Here is a 24,846-nt window from a genome sequence, read left to right on the forward strand (position 1 = left end):
ACTAAGATTAAGAAAATCAAATAAAAATTTTCGAAGTGGCAACTAGATAAATATAATCACTCCTGGAAAACAAAATGATAATAAAAAATAAAAAACGTATCCGTTAAAGGGAAAAATACAGCAATTCCCAGCATTATATTTAAGGGAAACATTTCTTATTATGATTATAGTGGCTTCATATATCAGCTCATGGGTACCCCTGCAATGCAAACAAAAGTTGATAGCATGTTTTTACAAAATTGCCCCTTTTTAATTTGCTTTCCTTGTGTTTTTTTTTTATAATTATATGAACTTTCTTATGTACTAAACAAATTTATGTCTAGGATCATCACAAAAGGCTGATTTTTGATATAATGTCATCAATAGTTAGGCTTCTATATCTTTTTTTTGCTCCAGCCAAATCATATAGAAATAATGTTTGTGGAAAACTCGAAAGGGGTCACTCAGTCACAAATTAGAACTTATATTTTCCTTATTAAGGGTCAAAATCCATTGGCAGGCAGCCAACAATGGAGCAGCATTCATTTCTTCCATGGTTTTTACCTATTCTGCTCTCTTTCCTTTGGTTTCCTTATAATTACTTTATAGTCTCAAATTTCCCGGGGGGCATGCCCCCCCCCCTGCTGGTGCCCATGTAGCCAATGGTCAATTGTTTCATCTCATATATTGCAATGTCTATAAAGTGGGGAGAAGAGGGTTAGACCAGTAGAATTTGACAGCTCATAGTAGAAAGCCTGTAGGTTTGGCCCATTTGACTGTAGTAGGTTTAGCCCTTTGTAGGTTTAGCCCAACAGATTGTTTCTATGACACATTTTGGAGTGGTACTTATTGGTAAAAAGAGATAAATTAGGTTTAGCTTTGAAGATAATTTTTAACTTTGGAAGGTTTTTTCAAGCTACTATCTCTACTTCTTTCCTGTAGTAGGATAGGTTAGGATCTAACCTGCATTAACTTTAAGGACAAGCAAAATATTTGTATTTTTTCCTTTTTTCATGGCAGTAGTCTACAATTACTAGGCCTACTCTTCTGGAAAAAAATGTTAATAAAATAAAGATAGTACCATTAGATTTCTTGTTTCTATCTCCTGCTAAATATCATGGTTGCTTTTCAAACAATGCAGCCCCTCCTCCCTGCCTTGATGATCCAGATAAAGCCCCCCCCCCCAAAAAAAATACAAAAAACACAAACTATTGAATTCAACTTTATAGTATGCAGCATGTTTCTATTAATCAGATTACCATGTTTAATTCCATTGTTATCCACTTCCTAAAATTGTTTCAAATGATATGGTAAATATTTCACTCAATCGCAGACAAAGATAGATTCCAGCTTATAGAAAAACCTAGTTTAACCTTAGAGTGTGTGACACATGAGTAGATTGAAATAATAAAATAAATTATTAATAATTTATAATGGTAAAATAAATTATTATAATATTATAATAAATTATTATAATAAAATAAATAAAAAAAGAAAAATAAATTATTAAGGGATCATTTGAAGGGGGCATGGATTTTCAGGGAAGTGAATGCAAAAGGGAATTTATTGGTAGGCTACTATATTTTTTAGGATGTTTCCTTCAGAAGAGTGGCAGTTCTATATTATTACCTTTTTCACTGGTTAGGAGTCAACTACTTTTTCTGCATTTTCTTGTTTTGTCATGCTTCACCAGTATGGTTTCAGGAAATATCTAATTTTGGACCTGATTTTTGAAAGCCTAGTCTATATTTTACACAATTTGTTAGATTTTTATGCTTATCATTTTACGAATGTAGAGCTTTTTGAAGGGGGATGAACTGGGGCAGCTACCTGGTGTCGTGTGGCTGGAGAGGGGGCATAGCTAGGGGTTGTCCATGTTGATCAAATTTTTCACTTTAATTTGGATTTTTTTTCTTATCTTTGATTTGGGAGGGGGCACAGTAATTAATTTTTCTCTTAGATCGATCAATCACAGGAACAGCTCTGTATATATGATAAATTTCTTTTTCAGTTAGTCTAGGGTTTGTTTGTTATTCTCCATTGTTTCCATTTTGTTTGATTTTGAGACTAAAGTATTGAATTGGCTCTTTTGAGCTAGTGATAAACTTTTTCAAATAATTACTATATTATCTAACAGTAGCCTCTATAAAGTTTAAATGTGCACCAGAAAATTATTCTCGTTTTAATAATAAAACATTTAGACTTCTTACATATTTTTGGTCATCCAAGAGGTAAGGGGCAATGCTTGGTCCACCCCTCTCTTGTCTGCCCTCTTTACAGATGCTCTCTTTTGAAGTTTAAAGTATTGGTAGTCACGATATGTTGAATAATACTTAGTACAGTATGCTTAGAAATAAAGACTTCTCATAGGTTTTTGTTTTTGAAGTTACCATTGTACCATCTTTTCTGTATTTGCATTTCACAATACAAAAAGTAAAGGGCTGGGCTGGGCCAAGTTCAGCCCTTAAAATTTGCAGTCCAATAAAATGTATTAAGAATGTGCAAGACCACCCCATTTTTACTTAGCTACAACCAAAAAAATAGATGCATTTTTCATAGAGGAGTGAGGTGTGTACATCAAAAGGAATATTTTTTTAATTATATTTCTCCAAATTTCCTTGGGAAGGCACATGCGTTCCTCCATTTATTTACTCTCATTTATGTGATTTATTTTATCCAGCCAGTTATGCTAATTTATAAAATGTTAGAAGGAGGGGTGAAACTATTTTTTTTTTAATTTACAGGGGGATTTTATCAACGAATTTTCCTAAAAGGAAAATTTTTCAATGAAAAACCCAAAAAGGTGCTTGGTGCCACTGGGGCCCCTTTATAATATCTGTACTTGCTGTATATGTTTGGCCCTCCAACAGGGAAGCAAATACCTGGTTTTCCCCTCCTATCTGGTGGAATGAGCATAAATTTTTTTTCTTTTTTACTTGTTTTGTGAATTACAGGTGTTCCGTAATGGCAAGTCATATTGAGATTCAAAATATTGGTGAAAGTAATATGACACACAATGGTTTATTTAATAGAATGCCTATCCAATTTGACAGTGAAATTAGTACTACAACTGTTTTAAATGACAATGACAATGAAAATGACAATCGTGAATTGCAGTCTAGAAATGAGAAAGATGCTAATATAAGTGTCCTTAAAAGTAGCTCTGTGAATGATGAATCTGAAATGTTTATGCCAAAGAAAAAAGCCAACAGGAGAATTATACTAAGTGACTCTGAAAATGAAGATGTTATCTCAGAATCAAAGAGCAAAGAAGATCATCTAAGTGATATAAATCATTTTCAAGGAATTAGGACTGAAAACATTTTGACATCACAGAATAAAGTTATATTGAGTGATTTAGAAAGTGAGGATGAAACCCTTATTTTTCATAAAAAAAGAGATAAAGCAGATAATGAAGGTGGATTATATTTTAATGCTCAAAGTGAGTCTAAACAAAGAAAAAGTAGAATACTTCAATATGAAAGTAGTGAGTCTGGAGATGATTGTGGAGTCAACTTAAAAAAATCAATGAAAAGTGATAGTTCTGATTCTGCACACAGACTGGATGTCAGTTTTGCAAAGAATAAAAAATATAGTAAGAAGGTTAGAAAACAAGCAAAAAAAGCAGACAGTCCAAATCCCAAGGATATGAACAGATCTGATGTCCCAACTTGGGTAAGTTAAATATTTTGTTAATTATTTTGAAATTAGATTTATTAAGCACATTCCAATAAAGCCTTCTGTGAAAATTTAGATGCATAGTGAATTATATTTGTTTGTCTAAGTTTTATTAAAAGGACTGTTTACATAGGTGATGCTAGATTGTTGCTGGGGATATTTATTTATTTATTTTATTCAATAAAGGAGAAAGCCATAGGCTTGTCGCAATACAAACACAAGAAATGACAGCTCAAACAGCAACACTGCAAAACACAAAACAAAAAATATTCATCAGTAAAAAAAACTATATTACAGAAACTGTTTTCTGTAGAACTCAGTTTCATTGAGAGCACTCTTAAATGTTTGCACTGTTTGTGCAGAAACTACGGTATCAGGTAACAGGTTATTCCAAAGTTTTGTTGCTCGATTAATAAAGCTACATTGACCTATTTTCTTGTGCACTCACAGCTGATACAGTTTATACAAGTTTTGTCAAGTGGCTCAGTACTGATTAAGTCCACATTATCGACACCTTTCGTAATACAGAACGTATGGATCAGGTCAATCCTGTCCCGTGGAAACTCCAGAAAAGGAAGTCCCAAACATTGCAGTCAATGCCAATGTGGTAAATGGCTCAAACTTTGACGCCCGAAGTTGAACCTTTTCAATTTGCTGCGAGTCACATTTCCATGTCAGATACCACGCAGAGGAACAATATTCTACCACTGGGTTTAGTACTGTCTTGTATTGTGTCATAAAAATGTGAAAGTTATATTTCCTGAAACTTCTCTTAATTTGAAGCAGACTGTAATTAGCAATTTGCGAAATTGTTGACACATGCCTGTGAAACTTGAACTAGTTATCAAAGTGAATACCTAGATCCCTTACTGAATCTGCAGATGAAACATGTGTAACATGAAGAAAATAATGATAATGATAATGATAATAATAATGGTAAGTCGAACTTTTCGAAAAGTAATGAAGTGCAAAACATTTTTGATGGTTTACAAACATGGAGTTCAATTTACACCAATCATTTAGGGCATTCATATCCTCTTGAATAAGGGTGACATCTACCGGGGAAGTAACACTTTTATACAGTTTTACATCGTCCACAAACAGTTTGACAGTGGAGTGACGAAATACTTCAAGCAAATCATTGACAAACAAACAAAATAACACTTTGCCCAAACACCTGCCTTGTGACACACCACTCAAAATCGGACTGCCATTTGAAAGTGCACTACTGACTATAACTTGCTGGTAACGGCCTGATAAGTAATCTGTAATCCACGCTAAATTTCTACTACCTAGCTCATACTTTTCACATTTTTCAAGCAACAAACTAACTGAAACTTTGTCAAACACTTTACTGAAGTCAATAAACAAGCAATCAAACCTGAAACAAAAATCAGCCATATCTTGGATCTTTTACAACTTCTAACAACTGCTTATTGCATGACCTGTTTTTTCATCCATGTTGTTATAGATGCCATAATTTATTTTGCTTGAAGTAGTCCTGTATCCGATATACAATAATCTTTTCAAGATCTCTTGAAAAAATTGGGGTGTTTGAAATTGGATGATAATTTGCAAATTGGGACTTAGATCCTCCTTGATGGAGTGTCTTTTCAACTGCTTTTTCCATGCTAAGGGGCATTTACCACTCAATAAACAATGGTTAAACAAAAATGCAAGAGGTTCAGCTAGATATATACATGTCAAGTTTGCCTTGGCCTAACTGAGGGAACATAGCATCAAAGAAATTAGAAAGATAGTTCACAATATTACTTTGAAAGTATAAATGTCTTGTGCTTATTAAAAAAAACAAAAAAAACAGCAGGTTCAATCAGCCTACATGACATATGGAGGCTTGTTATATCAGCTTGGCCTGAATGGATTTAGCTAATTCCCAGAACCAGGAACTGACCCCCCCTTTCCCCAAAAAACACATAATAAGCAATTGTATTTCAAGAGAGAAATACCAGAAAGTCCCCACTGTCACTGTAATGTTTTTCAAGATACAAATGAAGAAGAGAATTCTTTTTGATGTGTTCTTTTTATAATGCTAATTTTACTAATTAGGCCTATCTAATGATCTAAAGCATTTTAAATTGCTTTACTTATGCTATTTTATGTTTTGTGTGATTTTTTATCATTCAACAATTAGTGTATATTTTGGATTTTTATCAGATTACTTCATGCTTTTAACCCATTAATGCTGATTCCTGGGAGGTAACCATAGATTGATAAAGTTTCTTTACTTAATAGTGCCTGCATTAGGGATATACTTTCTTCTTGAACATCGTAGATATAGATGATAGGATGTTCCCAAGTGGAAACATTTAGCATTAGCCTACAAATATATTCAGTACTAAAAACCAATATATAACACTCTAAAGACACAAAAAAGTATTTTAGAGTGAAACTTCTCAAGGCAGATTTGTAAATAAAGCTGAAGACAATAGTCATGGGACTCACATCTGGTGCTCTTTATGCAAGTATTTTGGAGTGAAAATCCTCAAAGCAGATTTGTATATGAAGCTGCATACATCAGTCTTGGCACTCAAATCTATTGCTCTTCATACAAACCTTGCATCTCTATTGTTTCAGGGCAATCTCAAGGACATGAGTTGCCACCTTTTTTAGAAACCCTTTAATTGTACCCTAGGACACAATAAGTTTTGTTTTTCACTAATCCAATGAATATTTTCCCAAGGAAATCTTGTTGTTGGATCTTTTCTTCAGTGTTGTTTATTTAAAATTGTCTGTATATTCTCCACCCTGCTACAGCAAATGTACCAAGTAAATTTTGCCAAATGATCCAGAAACATTTCTTGCTTGTAACTATTGGCTGGTAGTTTGACAGTGCATTATCTAGGAGGTTAATGCCTCCCATTCCGCTCTATAGTTGCTTATTATTAGTTAATAAGCAACTATAAATAAGCAACCTGTGGCTGCTTGATTGTTGCTTCCTTTTTTCGGCTGAACTGTAGTGTTTCACGAGGTGAATACTATTGTGATATGTAGCAACGGAGACAGCATAAGCATCTTGCCACTTCATCACAAGTGCTATCATCGATAGTATCATCAATAAGTACTATCAACTTCTATTATCTGATTTGAAGTCATAGTCACCCCTCTGTTTTGTCTGAAACGATTTGTCCTCTTCTGATTACAAGACTTTTAGATCAGTATCCACCAGTGCGAAGTGTTACTAGAAAGTCATAGATGCTGAAGTAATTGTCAAAGTAAAGGGTGTGCTAGGACAGGGTTTGGGTCTATGTTTAGAAGATTGGTCATAATTTTTGTTCCCAAGGGTTCACTTTATCTGCCCTGTTCACTTAACCTCTAAATATTCTCAGTATTGAAAATATAGCTACAGGAAAATACTGAGACCAATACTTTATATCCAAATCTTGTCAGCTTTCCTCTGATAAAAATCTTACATCCATGATGACCAAAAAAAAGTGATCTGTTTTTCAGTAGATAAATCCTTGAGGAATGAACCAAGCTGTTGAAGTTGCATTGATTTCCTTTAGAAGTAAAGATTGAACCTTAGCCATTTTGTTGCCTTTGTCCAAAAATCATTGTTGGCAAAAAAGCAGGTATTTTTAAGATGTAATTAGATTTTTTTTATATTAGGATTATATCTATTTTTAGATGTTTAGAACTTCTTGTCTTACTGACTACTGGAACAAGCATATTGTCAGGTTCAAGCATAAAAGTTCATACCACCACTCACTTGGAAGTTGGTGACACCTGGTTACTCATATAATGGCAAGAAAACATTCAAGGTCCTCAAGACTGCATCGATACTGTATTGTTTATTTGACTATTAAGTCTCAGATTTGGTTGCTGTAGAAAAATGTAAAAATTTGGTAGTGGTCGAAATCTATTACTCTATTTAATTTTTTCTAAGTTGGTATCATCTCCACTGAATCAAGATTTCCTGAAAGCGGTATCATTTCCACTTTCTCAAGAGTACCCAAGATCGGTATCATCTCCGCTTTCTCAAGATTGCACAATATTCGTATCATCTCCACTTTCTCAAGATTACCCAAAATCGGTATCTTCTCCACTTTTTCAAGATTACCTAAAATCATCTCCACTTTCTTAATATTACCAAAAATCGGTATCACCTAAAGTTTCTCAATAGTACCCAACATTGGTATCATCTCCACTTTCTCAAGACTACCCAAAATCAGTAAGTTCAACAGCAACCAGAGAATGAAAACTATTTTTCATTGAAATATCTTTTAGCACAATCATCCGAAATTTCCCTATATAGTTCAGAAATGGAGAAGAGGTCCCCCTATTAACAACCACCCTTGGATTTCCCCCCAGGGTTATGTTGTAGAGAGTATGTTAAAGTGTAAAATATCAGGAAAGTTTGACCAGGAAAATGTACTTGTCATGTGCCAATTCCTGATATTTTTTTGACTGCACAAGACTCGAGAAATCCTCTAATTTCTTCGATACAGACTTAATTCTATGTGTGCATTTATTGACTTTACTCTTAATCTGCATCTAAAATAATTCCTTCATTGCTGCTCTCAGGAACTAAGATTTAACACCATTTTGTATAACCATAAATGCAACAGTTTGAACATATCATTGGTATTGCAGAAACAATCTCTTGATCCTGGCGTGTTTTCATCTGGTAGCTCCGAGGAAGAAATGGAAAATAGACCAAATATATCTAATGAGGAGCTTGAAGACATTAGTGCAATTAAGAATAAGATGAAAGGAAACGGAATGCCCAAGAAAAATGTTGTGAGTATTTTTATAGCTGCTTTCAATTGGGGTGGGAAACAAGATAAAATTGAAGCCCTTATATTGAAACAGAAGTGTATTGTCCATGCCTTTAATTTCATAGCATTTTAGCAGCTGAGATAATGATATGGGTGATCCCTATTGGAGCTATTATTCTGCGCAGTTTCATGAACACAGACCATCCTTGTAGCATTAGCTTCAATCAGTGTTGCAACAGTAGCTGCAACTAGTAAAGAGTTAACCACATCCTTATGTAACCGAAAATTGAAAAATGGACTATTAAGGTTGATCAATTTGAAAAAGCTTTTCGCATAAGAAGTTTTTTAAAGAAAAGTTAAGAGCTACATTAAGCCAAAGACGAGCAGAAATAAAGTCAGATAATTATTTAAATTTAAAACGACTATTTAACTATTTAAATAATTGTAATTATTTAAATAAAAATAATCATTTAAATTAAAATTATTTAAATTTAAAATTAAATTTTATTTAGATTTATTTAAATCTAAGTAAATTTAAATTTAAAAATTATTTAAATTTAAATTTAAAAATTGTTTAAATTATTTAACTATTTAAATTTAAAAACTATTTAAATTATTTAACTATTTAAATTTAAAAAGCACTATCAATAAGTTACAAACAGGAGTAGGGCTGACGCCCCCTATGTCTTAAAGACCAGAACATCCATTGCAGTCCACTGAAAAAACGATAATTTCGAGCCATGTCTTTTGTTTGTCATAAGATCAACAGAAAAGAAAGAGAATCTTCAAGATAACCAAGGAATATAAATTGACAGTTTAATATTTTGTGATGTTCATTCCTGAAAGTCTTGGCAACTTTGGATTGATTAACCTTATTTATTAATAAGGCAACTTCGCTATGGCAACTTCGGGTTTATAAAAAAGATAGGAAATCATCATAATAACCAAGGAATATAAATTTATAGTTTAATATTTACTGATATTCATTCCTGAAAGTCTTGGCAACTTTGGATATATTAACGTTGTAGCTACTTCGGGCTTATAAAAATAAAAGAAAATCCTCCTACTAACCAATAAATATAAATTGACAGTTTAATATTTTGTGATGTTCATTCCTGAAAGTCTTGGCAACATAGGATTTATTAAAGTTATGGCAGCTTTGGGTTTACAAAAAAGAACGAAAATCCTCATAATAACCAAAAAATATAAATTGACAGCTTAGTATTTTGTGATGTTCATTCCTGAAAGTCTTGGCAACATAGGATTTATTAAAGTTATGGCAGCTTTGGGTTTATAAAAAAGATAGGAAATCATCATAATAACCAAGGAATATAAATTTATAGTTTAATATTTACTGATATTCATTCCTGAAAGTCTTGGCAACTTTGGATATATTAACGTTATATCTACTTCGGGCTTATAAAAATAAAAGAAAATCCTCCTACTAACCAATAAATATAAATTGACAGTTTAATATTTTGTGATGTTCATTCCTGAAAGTCTTGGCAACATAGGATTTATTAAAGTTATGGCAGCTTTGGGTTTATAAAAAAGAAAGAAAATCCTCATAATAACCAAAAAATATAAATTGACAGCTTAATATTTTGTGATGTTCATTCCTGAAAGTCTTGGCAACATAGGATTTATTAAAGTTATGGCAGCTTTGGGTTTATAAAAAAGAAAGAAAATCCTCATAATAGCCAAAAAATATAAATTGACAGCTTAATATTTTGTGATGTTCATTCCTGAAAGTCTTGGCAACATAGGATATATTAAAGTTATGGCAGCTTTGGGTTTATAAAAAAGAAAGAAAATCCTCATAATAACCAAAAAATATAAATTGACAGTTTAATATTTTGTGATGTTCATTCCTGAAAGTCTTGGCAACATAGGATTTATTAAAGTTATGGCAGCTTTGTGTTTATAAAAAAGATAGGAAATCATCATAATAACCAAGGAATATAAATTTATAGTTTAATATTTACTGATATTCATTCCTGAAAGTCTTGGCAACTTTGGATATATTAACGTTATATCTACTTCGGGCTTATAAAAATAAAAGAAAATTCCTCTTATTAACCAATAAATATAAATTGACAGTTTAATATTTTGTGATGTTCATTCCTGAAAGTCTTGGCAACATAGGATTTATTAAAGTTATGGCAGCTTTGGGTTTATAAAAAAGAAAGAAAATCCTCATAATAACCAAAAAATATAAATTGACAGCTTAATATTTTGTGATGTTCATTCCTGAAAGTCTTGGCAACATAGGATTTATTAAAGTTATGGCAGCTTTGGGTTTATAAAAAAGAAAGAAAATCCTCATAATAACCAAAAAATATAAATTGACAGCTTAATATTTTGTGATGTTCATTCCTGAAAGTCTTGGCAACATAGGATTTATTAAAGTTATGGCAGCTTTGGGTTTATAAAAAAGAAAGAAAATCCTCATAATAATCAAAAAATATAAATTGACAGCTTAATATTTTGTGATGTTCATTCCTGAAAGTCTTGGCAACATAGGATTTATTAAAGTTATGGCAGCTTTGGGTTTATAAAAAAGATAGGAAATCATCATAATAACCAAGGAATATAAATTTATAGTTTAATATTTACTGATATTCATTCCTGAAAGTCTTGGCAACTTTGGATATATTAACGTTATATCTACTTCGGGCTTATAAAAATAAAAGAAAATCCTCTTACTAACCAATAAATATAAATTGACAGTTTAATATTTTGTGATGTTCATTCCTGAAAGTCTTGGCAACATAGGATTTATTAAAGTTATGGCAGCTTTGGGTTTATAAAAAAGAAAGATAAATCATCATAATAACCAAAAAATATAAATTGGCAGCTTAATATTTTGTGATGTTCATTCCTGAAAGTCTTGGCAACATTGGATTTATTAAAGTTTTGGCAGCTTTGGGTTTAAAAAAAAGAAAGAGACTCCACATAATAACCAAAGATATAAATTGACGGCTTAATATTTTGTGATGTTCATTCCTGAAAGTCTTGGCAACATTGGATTTATTAAAGTCATGGCAGCTTTGGGTTTATAAAAAAGAAAGAAAATCATCATAATAATCAAAAAATATAAATTGACAGCTTAATATTTTGTGATGTTCATTCCTGAAAGTCTTGGCAACATAGGATTTATTAAAGTTATGGAAGCTTTGGGTTTACAAAAAAGAAAGAAAATCCTCATAATAACCAAAAAATATAAATTGACAGCTTAATATTTTGTGATGTTCATTCCTGAAAGTCTTGGCAACATAGGATTTATTAAAGTTATGGCAGATTTGGGTTTACAAAAAAGAAAGAAAATCCTCATAATAACCAAAAAATATAAATTGACAGCTTAATATTTTGTGATGTTTCTTCCTGAAAGTCTTGGCAACATAGGATTTATTAAAGTTATGGCAGCTTTGGGTTTATAAAAAAGATAGGAAATCATCATAATAACCAAAAAATATAAATTGACAGCTTAATATTTTGTGATGTTCATTCCTGAAAGTCTTGACAACATAGGATTTATTAAAGTTATGGCAGTTTTGGCTTTATAAAAAAGAAAGAAAATCCTCATAATAACCAAAAAATATAAATTGACAGCTTAATATTTTGTGATGTTCATTCCTGAAAGTCTTGGCAACATAGGATTTATTAAAGTCATGGCAGCTTTGGGTTTATAAAAAAGATAGGAAATCATCATAATAACCAAGGAATATAAATTTATAGGTTAATATTTACTGTTATTCATTCCTGAAAGTCTTGGCAACTTTGGATAAATTAACGTTATAGCTACTTCGGGCTCATAAAAATAAAAGAAAATCCTCCTACTAACCAATAAATATAAATTTACAGTTTAATATTTTGTGATGTTCATTCCTGAAAGTCTTGGCAACATAGGATTTATTAAAGTTATGGCAGCTTTGGGTTTATAAAAAAGAAAGAAAATCATCATAATAACCAAAAAATATAAATTGACAGCTTAATATTTTGTGATGTTCATTCCTGAAAGTCTTGGCAACATAGGATTTATTAAAGTCATGGCAGCTTTGGGTTTATAAAAAAGATAGGAAATCATCATAATAACCAAGGAATATAAATTTATAGTTTAATATTTACTGATATTCATTCCTGAAAGTCTTGGCAACTTTGGATAAATTAACGTTATAGCTACTTCGGGCTCATAAAAATAAAAGAAAATCCTCCTACTAACCAATAAATATAAATTGACAGCTTAATATTTTGTGATGTTCATTCCTGAAAGTCTTGGCAACATAGGATTTATTAAAGTTATGGCAGCTTTGGGTTTACAAAAAAGAAAGAAAATCCTCATAATAACCAAAAAATATAAATTGACAGCTTAATTTTTTGTGATGTTCATTCCTGAAAGTCTTGGCAACATAGGATTTATTAAAGTCATGGCAGCTTTGGGTTTATAAAAAAGATAGTAAATCATCATAATAACCAAGGAATATAAATTTATAGTTTAATATTTACTGATATTCATTCCTGAAAGTCTTCGCAACTTTGGATAAATTAACGTTATAGCTACTTCGGGCTCATAAAAATAAAAGAAAATCCTCCTACTAACCAATAAATATAAATTGACAGTTTAATATTTTGTGATGTTCATTCCTGAAAGTCTTGGCAACATAGGATTTATTAAAGTTATGGCAGCTTTGGGTTTATAAAAAAGAAAGAAAATACTCATAATAACCAAAAAATATAAATTGACAGATTAATATTTTGTGATGTTCATTCCTGAAAGTCTTGGCAACATAGGATTTATTAAAGTTATGGCAGCTTTGGGTTTATAAAAAAGATAGGAAATCCTCATAATAACCAAAAAATATAAATTGGCAGCTTAATATTTTGTGATGTTCATTCCTGAAAGTCTTGGCAACATAGGATTCATTAAAGTTATGGCAGCTTTGGGTTTATAAAAAAGATAGGAAATCATCATAATAACCAAGGAAATATAAATTTATAGTTTAATATTTACTGATGTTCATTCCTTAAAGTGTTTGGCAACTTTTGATATAATAACATTATAGCTACTTCGGGCTTATAAAAATAAAAGAAAATCCTCCTACTAACCAATAAATATAAATTGACAGTTTAATATTTTGTGATGTTCATTCCTGAAAGTCTTGGCAACATAGGATTTATTAAAGTTAAGGCAGCTTTGGGTTTATAAAAAAGATAGGAAATCCTCATAATAACCAAAAAATATAAATTTACAGCTTAATATTTTGTGATGTTCATTCCTGAAAGTCTTGGCAACATAGGATTTATTAAAGTTATGGCAGCTTTGGGTTTATAAAAAAGAGAGAAAATCCTCATAATAACCAAAAAATATAAATTGACAGCTTAATATTTTGTGATGTTCATTCCTGAAAGTCTTGGCAACATAGGACTTATTAAAGTTATGGCAGCTATGGGTTTATAAAAAAGATAGGAAATCATCATAATAACCAAGGAATATGAATTTATAGTTTAATATTTTCTGATATTCATTCCTGAAAGTCTTGGCAACTTTGGATATATTAACGTTGTAGCTACTTCGGGCTTATAAAAATAAAAGAAAATCCTCCTACTAACCAATAAATATAAATTAAACATTAATATTTTGTGGTATTCATTCCTGAAAGTCTTGGCAACATAGGATTTATTTATGTTATGGCAACTTTGGATTTATAAAAAAGAAAGAAAATCCTCATAATAACCAAAAAATATAAATTGACAGCTTAATATTTTGTGATGTTCATTCCTGAAAGTCTTGGCAACATAGGATTTATTAAAGTCATGGCAGCTTTGGGTTTATAAAAAAGATAGGAAATCCTCATAATAACCAAGGAATATAAATTTATAGTTTAATATTTACTGTTATTCATTCCTGAAAGTCTTGGCAACTTTGGATATATTAACGTTATAGCTACTTCGGGCTTATAAAAATAAAAGAAAATCCTCCTACTAACCAATAAATATAAATTGACAGTTTAATATTTTGTGATGTTCATTCCTGAAAGTCTTGGCAACATAGGATTTATTAAAGTTTTGGCAGCTTTGGGTTTATAAAAAAGAAAAAAAATCCTCATAATAACCAAAAAATATAAATTGACAGCTTAATATTTTGTGATGTTCATTCCTGAAAGTCTTGGCAACATAGGATTTATTAAAGTTATGGCAGCTTTGGGTTTATAAAAAAGAAAGTAAATCCTCATAATAACCAAAAAATATAAATTGACACCTTAATATTTTGTGATGTTCATTCCTGAAAGTCTTGGCAACATAGGATTTATTAAAATCATGGCAGCTTTGGGTTTATAAAAAAGAAAGAAAATCCTCATAATAACCAAAAAATATAAATTGACGGCTTAATATTTTGTGATGTTCATTCCTGAAAGTCTTGGCAACATTGGATTTATTAAAGTCATGGCAGCTATGGGTTTATAAAAAAGATAGGAAATCATCATAATAACCAAGGAATATAAATTTATAGTTTAATATTTTCTGATATTCATTCCTGAAAGTCTTGGCAATTTTGGATATATTAACGTTATAGCTACTTCGGGTTCATAAAAATAAAATAAAATCCTCCTACTAACCAATAAATATAAATTGACAGTTTAATATTTTGTGATGTTCATTCCTGAAAGTCTTGGCAACATAGGATTTATTAAAGTTATGGCAGCTTTGGCTTTATAAAAAAGAAAGAAAATTCTCATAATAACCAAAAAATATAAATTGGCAGCTTAATATTTTGTGATGTTCATTCCTGAAAGTCTTGACAACATAGGATTTATTAAAGTTATGGCAGGTTTGGGTTTACAAAAAATAAAGAAAATCATCATAAAAACCAATAAATATAAATTGAACGATTAATATTTTGTGTTTTTCAGTCCTGAAATTCTTGGCAACATAGGATTTATTAAAGTCATGGCTGCTTTGGGTTTATAAAAAAGATAGGAAACCATCATAATAACCAAGGACTATAAATTTATAGTTTAATATTTACTGTTATTCATTCCTGAAAGTCTTGGCAACTTTGGATAAATTAACGTTATAGCTACTTCGGGCTCATAAAAATAAAAGAAAATCCTCCTACTAACCAATAAATATAAATTTACACTTTAATATTTTGTGATGTTCATTCCTGAAAGTCTTGGCAACATAGGATTTATTAAAGTTATGGCAGCTTTGGGTTTATAAAAAAGAAAGAAAATCCTCATAATAACCAAAAAATATAAATTGGCAGCTTAATATTTTGTGATGTTCATTCCTGAAAGTCTTGGCAACATAGGATTCATTAAAGTTATGGCAGCTTTGGGTTTATAAAAAAGATAGGAAATCCTCATAATAACCATGGAATATAAATTTATAGTTTAATATTTACTGATATTCATTCCTTAAAGTGTTTGGCAACTTTGGATATAATAACGTTATAGCTACTTCGGGCTTATAAAAATAAAAGAAAATCCTCCTACTAACCAATAAATATAAATTGACAGGTTAATATTTTGTGATGTTCATTCCTGAAAGTCTTGGCAACATAGGATTTATTAAAGTTTTGGCAGCTTTGGGTTTATAAAAAAGAAAGAAAATCCTCATAATAACCAAAAAATATAAATTGACAGCTTAATATTTTGTGATGTTCATTCCTGAAAGTCTTGGCAACATAGGATTTATTAAAGTTATGGCAGCTTTGGGTTTATAAAAAAGATAGGAAATCATCATAATAACCAAAAAATATAAATTGACAGCTTAATATTTTGTGATGTTCATTCCTGAAAGTCTTGGCAACATAGGATTTATTAAAGTTATGGCAGCTTTGGGTTTATAAAAAAGAAAGAAAATTCTCATAATAACCAAAAAATATAAATTGACAGCTTAATATTTTGTGATGTTCATTCCTGAAAGTCTTGGCAACATAGGATTTATTAAAGTTATGGCAGCTTTGGGTTTATAAAAAAGATAGGAAATCATCATAATAACCAAGGAATATAAATTTATAGTTTAATATTTTCTGATATTCATTCCTGAAAGTCTTGGCAACTTTGGATATATTAACGTTGTAGCTACTTCGGGCTTATAAAAATAAAAGAAAATCCTCCTACTAACCAATAAATATAAATTGACAGTTTAATATTTTGTGATGTTCATTCCTGAAAGTCTTGGCAACATAGGATTTATTAAAGTTATGGCAGCTTTGGGTTTATAAAAAAGAAAAAAAATCCTCATAATAACCAAAAAATATAAATTGACAGCTTAATATTTTGTGATGTTCATTCCTGAAAGTCTTGGCAATATAGGATTTATTAAAGTTATGGCAGCTTTGGGTTTATAAAAAAGAAAGAGAATCCTCATAATAACCAAAAATATAAATTGACAGCTTAATATTTTGTGATGTTCATTCCTGAAAGTCTTGGCAACATAGGATTCATTAAAGTTATGGCAGCTTTGGGTTTATAAAAAAGATAGGAAATCCTCATAATAACCAAGGAATATAAATTTATAGTTTAATATTTACTGATATTCATTCCTTAAAGTGTTTGGCAACTTTGGATATAATAACGTTATAGCTACTTCGGGCTTATAAAAATAAAAGAAAATCCTCCTACTAACCAATAAATATAAATTGACAGTTTAATATTTTGTGATGTTCATTCCTGAAAGTCTTGGCAACATAGGATTTATTAAAGATTTGGCAGCTTTGGGTTTATAAAAAAGAAAGAAAATCCTCATAATAACCAAAAAATATAAATTGACAGCTTAATATTTTGTGATGTTCATTCCTGAAAGTCTTGGCAACATAGGATTTATTAAAGTTATGGCATCTTTGGGTTTATAAAAAAGATAGGAAATCCTCATAATAACCAAAAAATATAAATTGACAGCTTAATATTTTGTGATGTTCATTCCTGAAAGTCTTGGCAACCTAGGATTTATTAAAATTATGTCAGCTTTGGGTTTACAAAAAAGAAAGAAAATCCTCATAATAACCAAAAAATATAAATTGGCAGCTTAATATTTTGTGATGTTCATTACTGAAAGTCTTGGCAACATAGGACTTATTAAAGTCATGGCAGCTATGGGTTTATAAAAAAGATAGGAAATCATCATAATAACCAAGGAATATGAATTTATAGTTTAATATTTTCTGATATTCATTCCTGAAAGTCTTGGCAATTTTGGATATATTAACGTTATAGCTACTTCGGGCTTATAAAAATAAAAGAAAATCCTCCTACTAACCAATAAATATAAATTGACAGTTTAATATTTTGTGATGTTCATTCCTGAAAGTCTTGGCAACATAGGATTTATTAAAGTTATGGCAGCTTTGGCTTTATAAAAAAGAAAGAAAATTCTCATAATAACCAAAAAATATAAATTGGCAGCTTAATATTTTGTGATGTTCATTCTTGAAAGTCTTGGCAACATAGGATTTATTAAAATTATGGCAGCTTTGTGTTTATAAAAAAGATAGAAAATCCTCATAATAACCAAAAAATATAAATTTAAAGCTTAATATTTTGTGATGTTCATTCCTGAAAGTCTTGGCAACATAGGATTTATTAAAGTTATGGCAGCTTTGGGTTTATAAAAAAGATAGGAAATCATCATAATAACCAAAGAATATAAATTTAAAGATTAATATTTAGTGATCTTCATTCCTGAAAGTCTTGGCAACTTTGGATAAATTAACGTTATAGCTACTTCGGGCTTACAAAAATAAAAGAAAATCCTCCTACTAACCAATAAATATAAATTTACAGTTTAATATTTTGTGATGTTCATTCCTGAAAGTCTTGGCAACATAGGATTTATTAAAGTTATGGCAACTTTGGGTTTATAAAAAAGAAAGAAAATCCTCATAATAACCAAAAAATATAAATTGGCAGCTTAATATTTTGTGATGTTCATTCCTGAAAGTCTTGGCAACATAGGATTCATTAAAGTTATGGCAGCTTTGGGTTTATAAAAAAGATAGGAAATCCTCATAATAACCAAGGAATATAAATTTATAGTTTAATATTTACTGATATTCATTCCTTAAAGTGTTTGGCAACTTTGGATATAATAACGTTATAGCTACTTCGGGCTTATAAAAATGAAAGAAAATCCTCCTACTAACCAATAAATATAAATTGAAACTTTAATATTTTGTGGTATTCATTCCTGAAAGTCTTGGCAACATAGGATTTATTAAAATTATGGCAGCTTTGGGTTTATAAAAAAGAAAAAAAATCCTCATAATAACCAAAAAATATAAATTGACAGCTTAATATTTTGTGATGTTCATTCCTGAAAGTCTTGGCAACATAGGATTTATTAAAGTTATGGCAGCTTTGGGTTTATAAAAAAGAAAGGAAATCATCATAATAACCAAAAAATATAAATTTACAGCTTAATATTTTGTGATTTTCATTCCTGAAAGTCTTGGCAACATAGGATTTATTAAAGTTATGGCAGCTTTGGGTTTATAAAAAAGAAAGAAAATCCTCATAATAACCAAAAAATATAAATTGACAGCTTAATATTTTGTGATGTTCATTCCTGAAAGTCTTGGCAACATAGGATTTATTAAAGTTATGGCAGCTATGGGTTTATAAAAAAGATAGGAAATCATCATAATAACCAAGGAATATAAATTTATAGTTTAATATTTTCTGATATTCATTCCTGAAAGTCTTGGCAATTTTGGATATATTAACGTTATAGCTACTTCGGGCTTATAAAAATAAAAGAAAATCCTCCTACTAACCAATAAATATAAATTGACAGTTTAATATTTTGTGATGTTCATTCCTGAAAGTCTTGGCAACATAGGATTTATTAAAGTTATGGCAGCTTTGGCTTTATAAAAAAGAAAGAAAATTCTCATAATAACCAAAAAATATAAATTGGCAGCTTAATATTTTGTGATGTTCATTCCTGAAAGTCTTGGCAACATAGGATTTATTAAAGTTATGGCAGCTTTGGGTTTATAAAAAAGAAAGAAAATCCTCATAATAACCAAAAAATATAAATTTACAGATTAATATTTTGTGATGTTCATTCCTGAAAGTCTTGGCAACATAGGATTTATTAAAGTCATGGCAGCTTTGGGTTTATAAAAAAGATAGGAAATCATCATAATAACCAAGGAATATAAATTTATAGTTTAATATTTACTGATATTCATTCCTGAAAGTCTTGGCAACTTTGGATAAATTAACGTTATAGCTACTTCGGGCTCATAAAAATAAAAGAAAATCCTCCTACTAACCAATAAATATAAATTGACATTTTAATATTTTGTGATGTTCATTCCTGAAAGTCTTGGCAACATAGGATTTATTAAAATTTTGGCAGCTTTGGGTTTACAAAAAAGAGAGGAAATCCTCATAATAACCAAAAAATATAAATTGAAAGCTTAATATTTTGTGATGTTCATTCCTGAAAGTCTTGGCAACATAGGATTTATTAAAGTTATGGCAGCTATGGGTTTATAAAAAAGATAGGAAATCATCATAATAACCAAGGAATATAAATTTATAGTTTAATATTTTCTGATATTCATTCCTGAAAGTCTTGGCAATTTTGGATATATTAACGTTATAGCTACTTCGGGCTTATAAAAATAAAAGAAAATCCTCCTACTAACCAATAAATATAAATTGACAGTTTAATATTTTGTGATGTTCATTCCTGAAAGTCTTGGCAACATAGGATTTATTAAAGTTATGGCAGCTTTGGCTTTATAAAAAAGAAAGAAAATTCTCATAATAACCAAAAAATATAAATTGGCAGCTTAATATTTTGTGATGTTCATTCCTGAAAGTCTTGGCAACATAGGATTTATTAAAGTTATGGCAGTTTTGGGTTTATAAAAAAGAAAGAAAATCCTCATAATAACCAATAAATATAAATTGACAGCTTAATATTTTGTGATGTTCATTCCTGAAAGTCTTGGCAACATAGGATTTATTAAAGTCATGGCAGCTTTGGTTTTATAAAAAAGATAGTAAATCATCATAATAACCAAAAAATATATATTTAAAGATTAATATTTTCTGATCTTCATTCCTGAAAGTCTTGACAACATAGGATTTATTAAAGTCATGGCAGCTTTGGGTTTATAAAAAAGATAGGAAATCATCATAATAACCAAGGAATATAAATTTATAGTTTAATATTTACTGATATTCATTCCTGAAAGTCTTGGCAACTTTGGATAAATTAACGTTATAGCTACTTCGGGCTTACAAAAATAAAAGAAAATCCTCCTACTAACCAATAAATATAAATTTACAGTTTAATATTTTGTGATGTTCATTCCTGAAAGTCTTGGCAACATAGGATTTATTAAAGTTATGGCAGCTTTGGGTTTATAAAAAAGAAAGAAAATCCTCATAATAACCAAAAAATATAAATTTAACGATTAATTTTTTGTGATGTTCATTCCTGAAAGTCTTGTCAACATAGGATTTATTAAAGTCATGGCAGCTTTGGGTTTATAAAAAAGATAGGAAATCATCATAATAACCAAGGAATATAAATTTATAGTTTAATATTTACTGATATTCATTCCTGAAAGTCTTGGCAACTTTGGATAAATTAACGTTATAGCTACTTCGGGCTCATAAAAATAAAAGAAAATCCTCCTACTAACCAATAAATATAAATTGACAGTTTAATATTTTGTGATGTTCATTCCTGAAAGTCTTGGCAACATAGGATTTATTAAATTTATGGCAGCTTTGGGTTTATAAAAAAGAAAGAAAATCATCATAATAACCAAAAAATATAAATTTACCGATTAATATTTTGTGATGTTCATTCCTGAAAGTCTTGGCAACATAGGATTTATTAAAGTCATGGCAGCTTTGGGTTTATAAAAAAGATAGGAAATCATCATAATAACCAAGGAATATAAATTTATAGTTTAATATTTACTGATATTCATTCCTGAAAGTCTTCGCAACTTTGGATAAATTAACTTTATAGCTACTTCGGGCTCATAAAAATAAAAGAAAATCCTCCTACTAACCAATAAATATAAATTGACAGTTTAATATTTTGTGATGTTCATTCCTGAAAGTCTTGGCAACATAGGATTTATTAAAGTTATGGCAGCTTTGTGTTTATAAAAAAGAAAGAAAATCCTCATAATAACCAAAAAATATAAATTGGCAGCTTAATATTTTGTGATGTTCATTCCTGAAAGTCTTGGCAACATAGGATTTATTAAAGTTATGGCAGCTTTGGTATAAAAAAGAAAAAAAATCCTCATAATAACCAAAAAATATAAATTGACAGCTTAATATTTTGTGATGTTCATTCCTGAAAGTCTTGGCAACATAGGATTTATTAAAGTTATGGCAGCTTTGGGTTTATAAAAAAGAAAGAAAATCCTCATAATAACCAAAAATATAAATTGGCAGCTTAATATTTTGTGATGTTCATTCCTGAAAGTCTTGGCAACATAGGATTGATTAAAGTTATGGCAGCTTTGGGTTTATAAAAAAGATAGGAAATCCTCATAATAACCAAGGAATATAAATTTATAGTTTAATATTTACTGATGTTCATTCCTTAAAGTGTTTGGCAACTTTGGATATAATAACGTTATAGCTACTTCGGGCTTATAAAAATAAAAGAAAATCCTCCTACTAACCAATAAATATAAATTGACAGTTTAATATTTTGTGATGTTCATTCCTGAAAGTCTTGGCAACATAGGATTTATTAAAATTATGGCAGCTTTGGGTTTATAAAAAAGAAAGAAAATCCTCATAATAACCAAAAAATATAAATTGACAGCTTAATATTTTGTGATGTTCATTCCTGAAAGTCTTGGCAACATAGGATTTATTAAAGTCATGGCAGCTTTGGGTTTATAAAAAAGATAGGAAATCCTCATAATAACCAAAAAATATAAATTGACACCTTAATATTTTGTGATGTTCATTCCTGAAAGTCTTGGCAACATAGGATTTATTAAAGTTATGGCAGCTTTGGGTTTATAAAAAAGAAAGTAAATCCTCATAATAACCAAAAAATATAAATTGGCAGCTTAATATTTTGTGATGTTCATTCCTGAAAGTCTTGGCAACATAGGACTTATTAAAGTCATGGCAGCTATGGGTTTATAAAAAAGATAGGAAATCATCATAATAACCAAGGAATATGAATTTATAGTTTAATATTTTCTGATATTCATTCCTGAAAGTCTTGGCAATTTTGGATATATTAACGTTATAGCTACTTCGGGCTTATAAAAATAAAAGAAAATCCTCCTACTAACCAATAAATATAAATTGAACTTTAATATTTTGTGGTATTCATTCCTGAAAGTCTTGGCAACATAGGATTTATTTATGTTATGGCAACTTTGGATTTATAAAAAAGAAAGAAAATTCTCATAATAACCAAAAAATATAAATTGACAGCTTAATATTTTGTGATGTTCATTCTTGAAAGTCTTGGCAACATAGGATTTATTAAAATTTTGGCAGCTTTGGGTTTATAAAAAAGAAAGAAAATCCTCATAATAACCAAAAAATATAAATTGACAGCTTAATATTTTGTGATGTTCATTCCTGAAAGTCTTGGCAACTTTGGATATATTAACGTTATAGCTACTTCGGGCTTATAAAAATAAAAGAAAATCCTCCTACTAACCAATGAATATAAATTGACAGTTTAATATTTTGTGATGTTCATTCCTGAAAGTCTTGGCAACATAGGATTTATTAAAGTTATGGCAGCTTTGGGTTTATAAAAAAGAAAGATAAATCCTCATAATAACCAAAAAATATAAATTGACAGCTTAATATTTTGTGATGTTCATTCCTGAAAGTCTTGGCAACATAGGATTTATTAAAGTTATGGCAGCTTTGGGTATATAAAGAAGAAAGAAAATCCTCATAATAACCAAAAAATATAAATTGACAGTTTAATATTTTGTGATGTTCATTCCTGAAAGTCTTGGCAACATAGGATTTATTAAAGTTATGGCAGCTTTGGGTTTATAAAAAAGAAAGAAAATCCTCATAATAGCCAAAAAATATAAATTGACAGCTTAATATTTTGTGATGTTCATTCCTGAAAGTCTTGGCAACATAGGATATATTAAAGTTATGGCAGCTTTGGGTTTATAAAAAAGAAAGAAAATCCTCATAATAACCAAAAAATATAAATTGACAGTTTAATATTTTGTGTTGTTCATTCCTGAAAGTCTTGGCACCATAGGATTTATTAAAGTTATGGCAGCTTTGGGTTTATAAAAAAGAAAGAAAATCCTCATACTAACCAAAAAGTATAAATTGACAGCTTAATATTTTGTGATGTTCATTCCTGAAAGTCTTGGCAACATAGGATTTATTAAAGTTATGGCAGCTTTGGGTTTACAAAAAAGAAAGAAAATCCTCATAATAACCAAAAAATATAAATTGACTGCTTTATATTTTTTGATGTTCATTTCTGAAAGTCTTGGCAATATAGGATTTATTAAAGTTATGGCAGCTTTGGGTTTATAAAAAAGAAAGAGAATCCTCATAATAACCAAAGATATAAATTGACAGCTTAATATTTTGTGATGTTCATTCCTGAAAGTCTTGGCAACATAGGATTTATTAAAGTTATGGCAGCTTTGGGTTTATAAAAAAGAAAGAAAATCCTCATAATAACCAAAAAATATAAATTGAAAGCTTAATATTTTTTTATTTTCATTACTGAAAGTCTTGGCAACTTTGGATTTATTAACCTTATATATTAATAAGGCAACTTCGCTATGGCAACTTCGGGTTTATAAAAAAGATAGGAAATCCTCATAATAACCAAGGAATAAAAATTTATAGTTTAATATTTTGTGATGTTCATTCCTGAAAGTCTTGGCAACTTTGGATATATTAACGTTATAGCTACTTGGGGCTTATAAAAATAAAAGAAAATCCTCTTACTAACCAATAAATATAAATTGACAGTTTAATATTTTGTGATGTTCATTCCTGAAAGTCTTGGCAACATAGGATTTATTAAAGTTATGGCAGCTTTGGGTTTATAAAAAAGAAAGAAAATCCTCATAATAACCAAAAAATATAAATTGACAGCTTAATATTTTGTGATGTTCATTCCTGAAAGTCTTGGCAACTTTGGATTTATTAACCTTATATATTAATAAGCCAACTTCGCTATGGCAACTTCGGGTTTATAAAAAAGATAGGAAATCATCATAATAACCAAGGAATATGAATTTATAGTTTAATATTTTCTGATATTCATTCCTGAAAGTCTTGGCAACTTTGGATATATTAACGTTGTAGCTACTTCGGGCTTATAAAAATAAAAGAAAATCCTCCTACTAACCAATAAATATAAATTGACAGTTTAATATTTTGTGATGTTCATTCCTGATAGTCTTGGCAACTTTGGATATATTAACGTTGTAGCTACT

General features: G+C 29.7%; 1 protein-coding gene across 1 annotated transcript in view; it reads left to right on the plus strand.

The window, feature by feature from the left end:
• Positions 1-24,846, plus strand: part of LOC148939823 (uncharacterized) — a 111,859-nt gene that overhangs the window by 8,429 nt on the left and 78,584 nt on the right. Inside the window, exons 2-3 of the mRNA XM_089106278.1 lie at positions 2,934-3,654; positions 8,269-8,415. Of these exons, the coding sequence (XP_088962404.1) occupies positions 2,944-3,654; positions 8,269-8,415 (858 nt within the window). The 5' untranslated portion in view covers positions 2,934-2,943. The remainder of the gene's footprint in view (positions 1-2,933; positions 3,655-8,268; positions 8,416-24,846) is intronic.

This window comes from Artemia sp. Qi Xiang Cuo, chromosome 20 (assembly GCF_049724085.1).
Source record: "Artemia sp. Qi Xiang Cuo chromosome 20, ASM4972408v1, whole genome shotgun sequence".
In the NCBI taxonomy this organism is placed as follows: Eukaryota; Metazoa; Arthropoda; class Branchiopoda; order Anostraca; family Artemiidae; genus Artemia; species Artemia sp. Qi Xiang Cuo.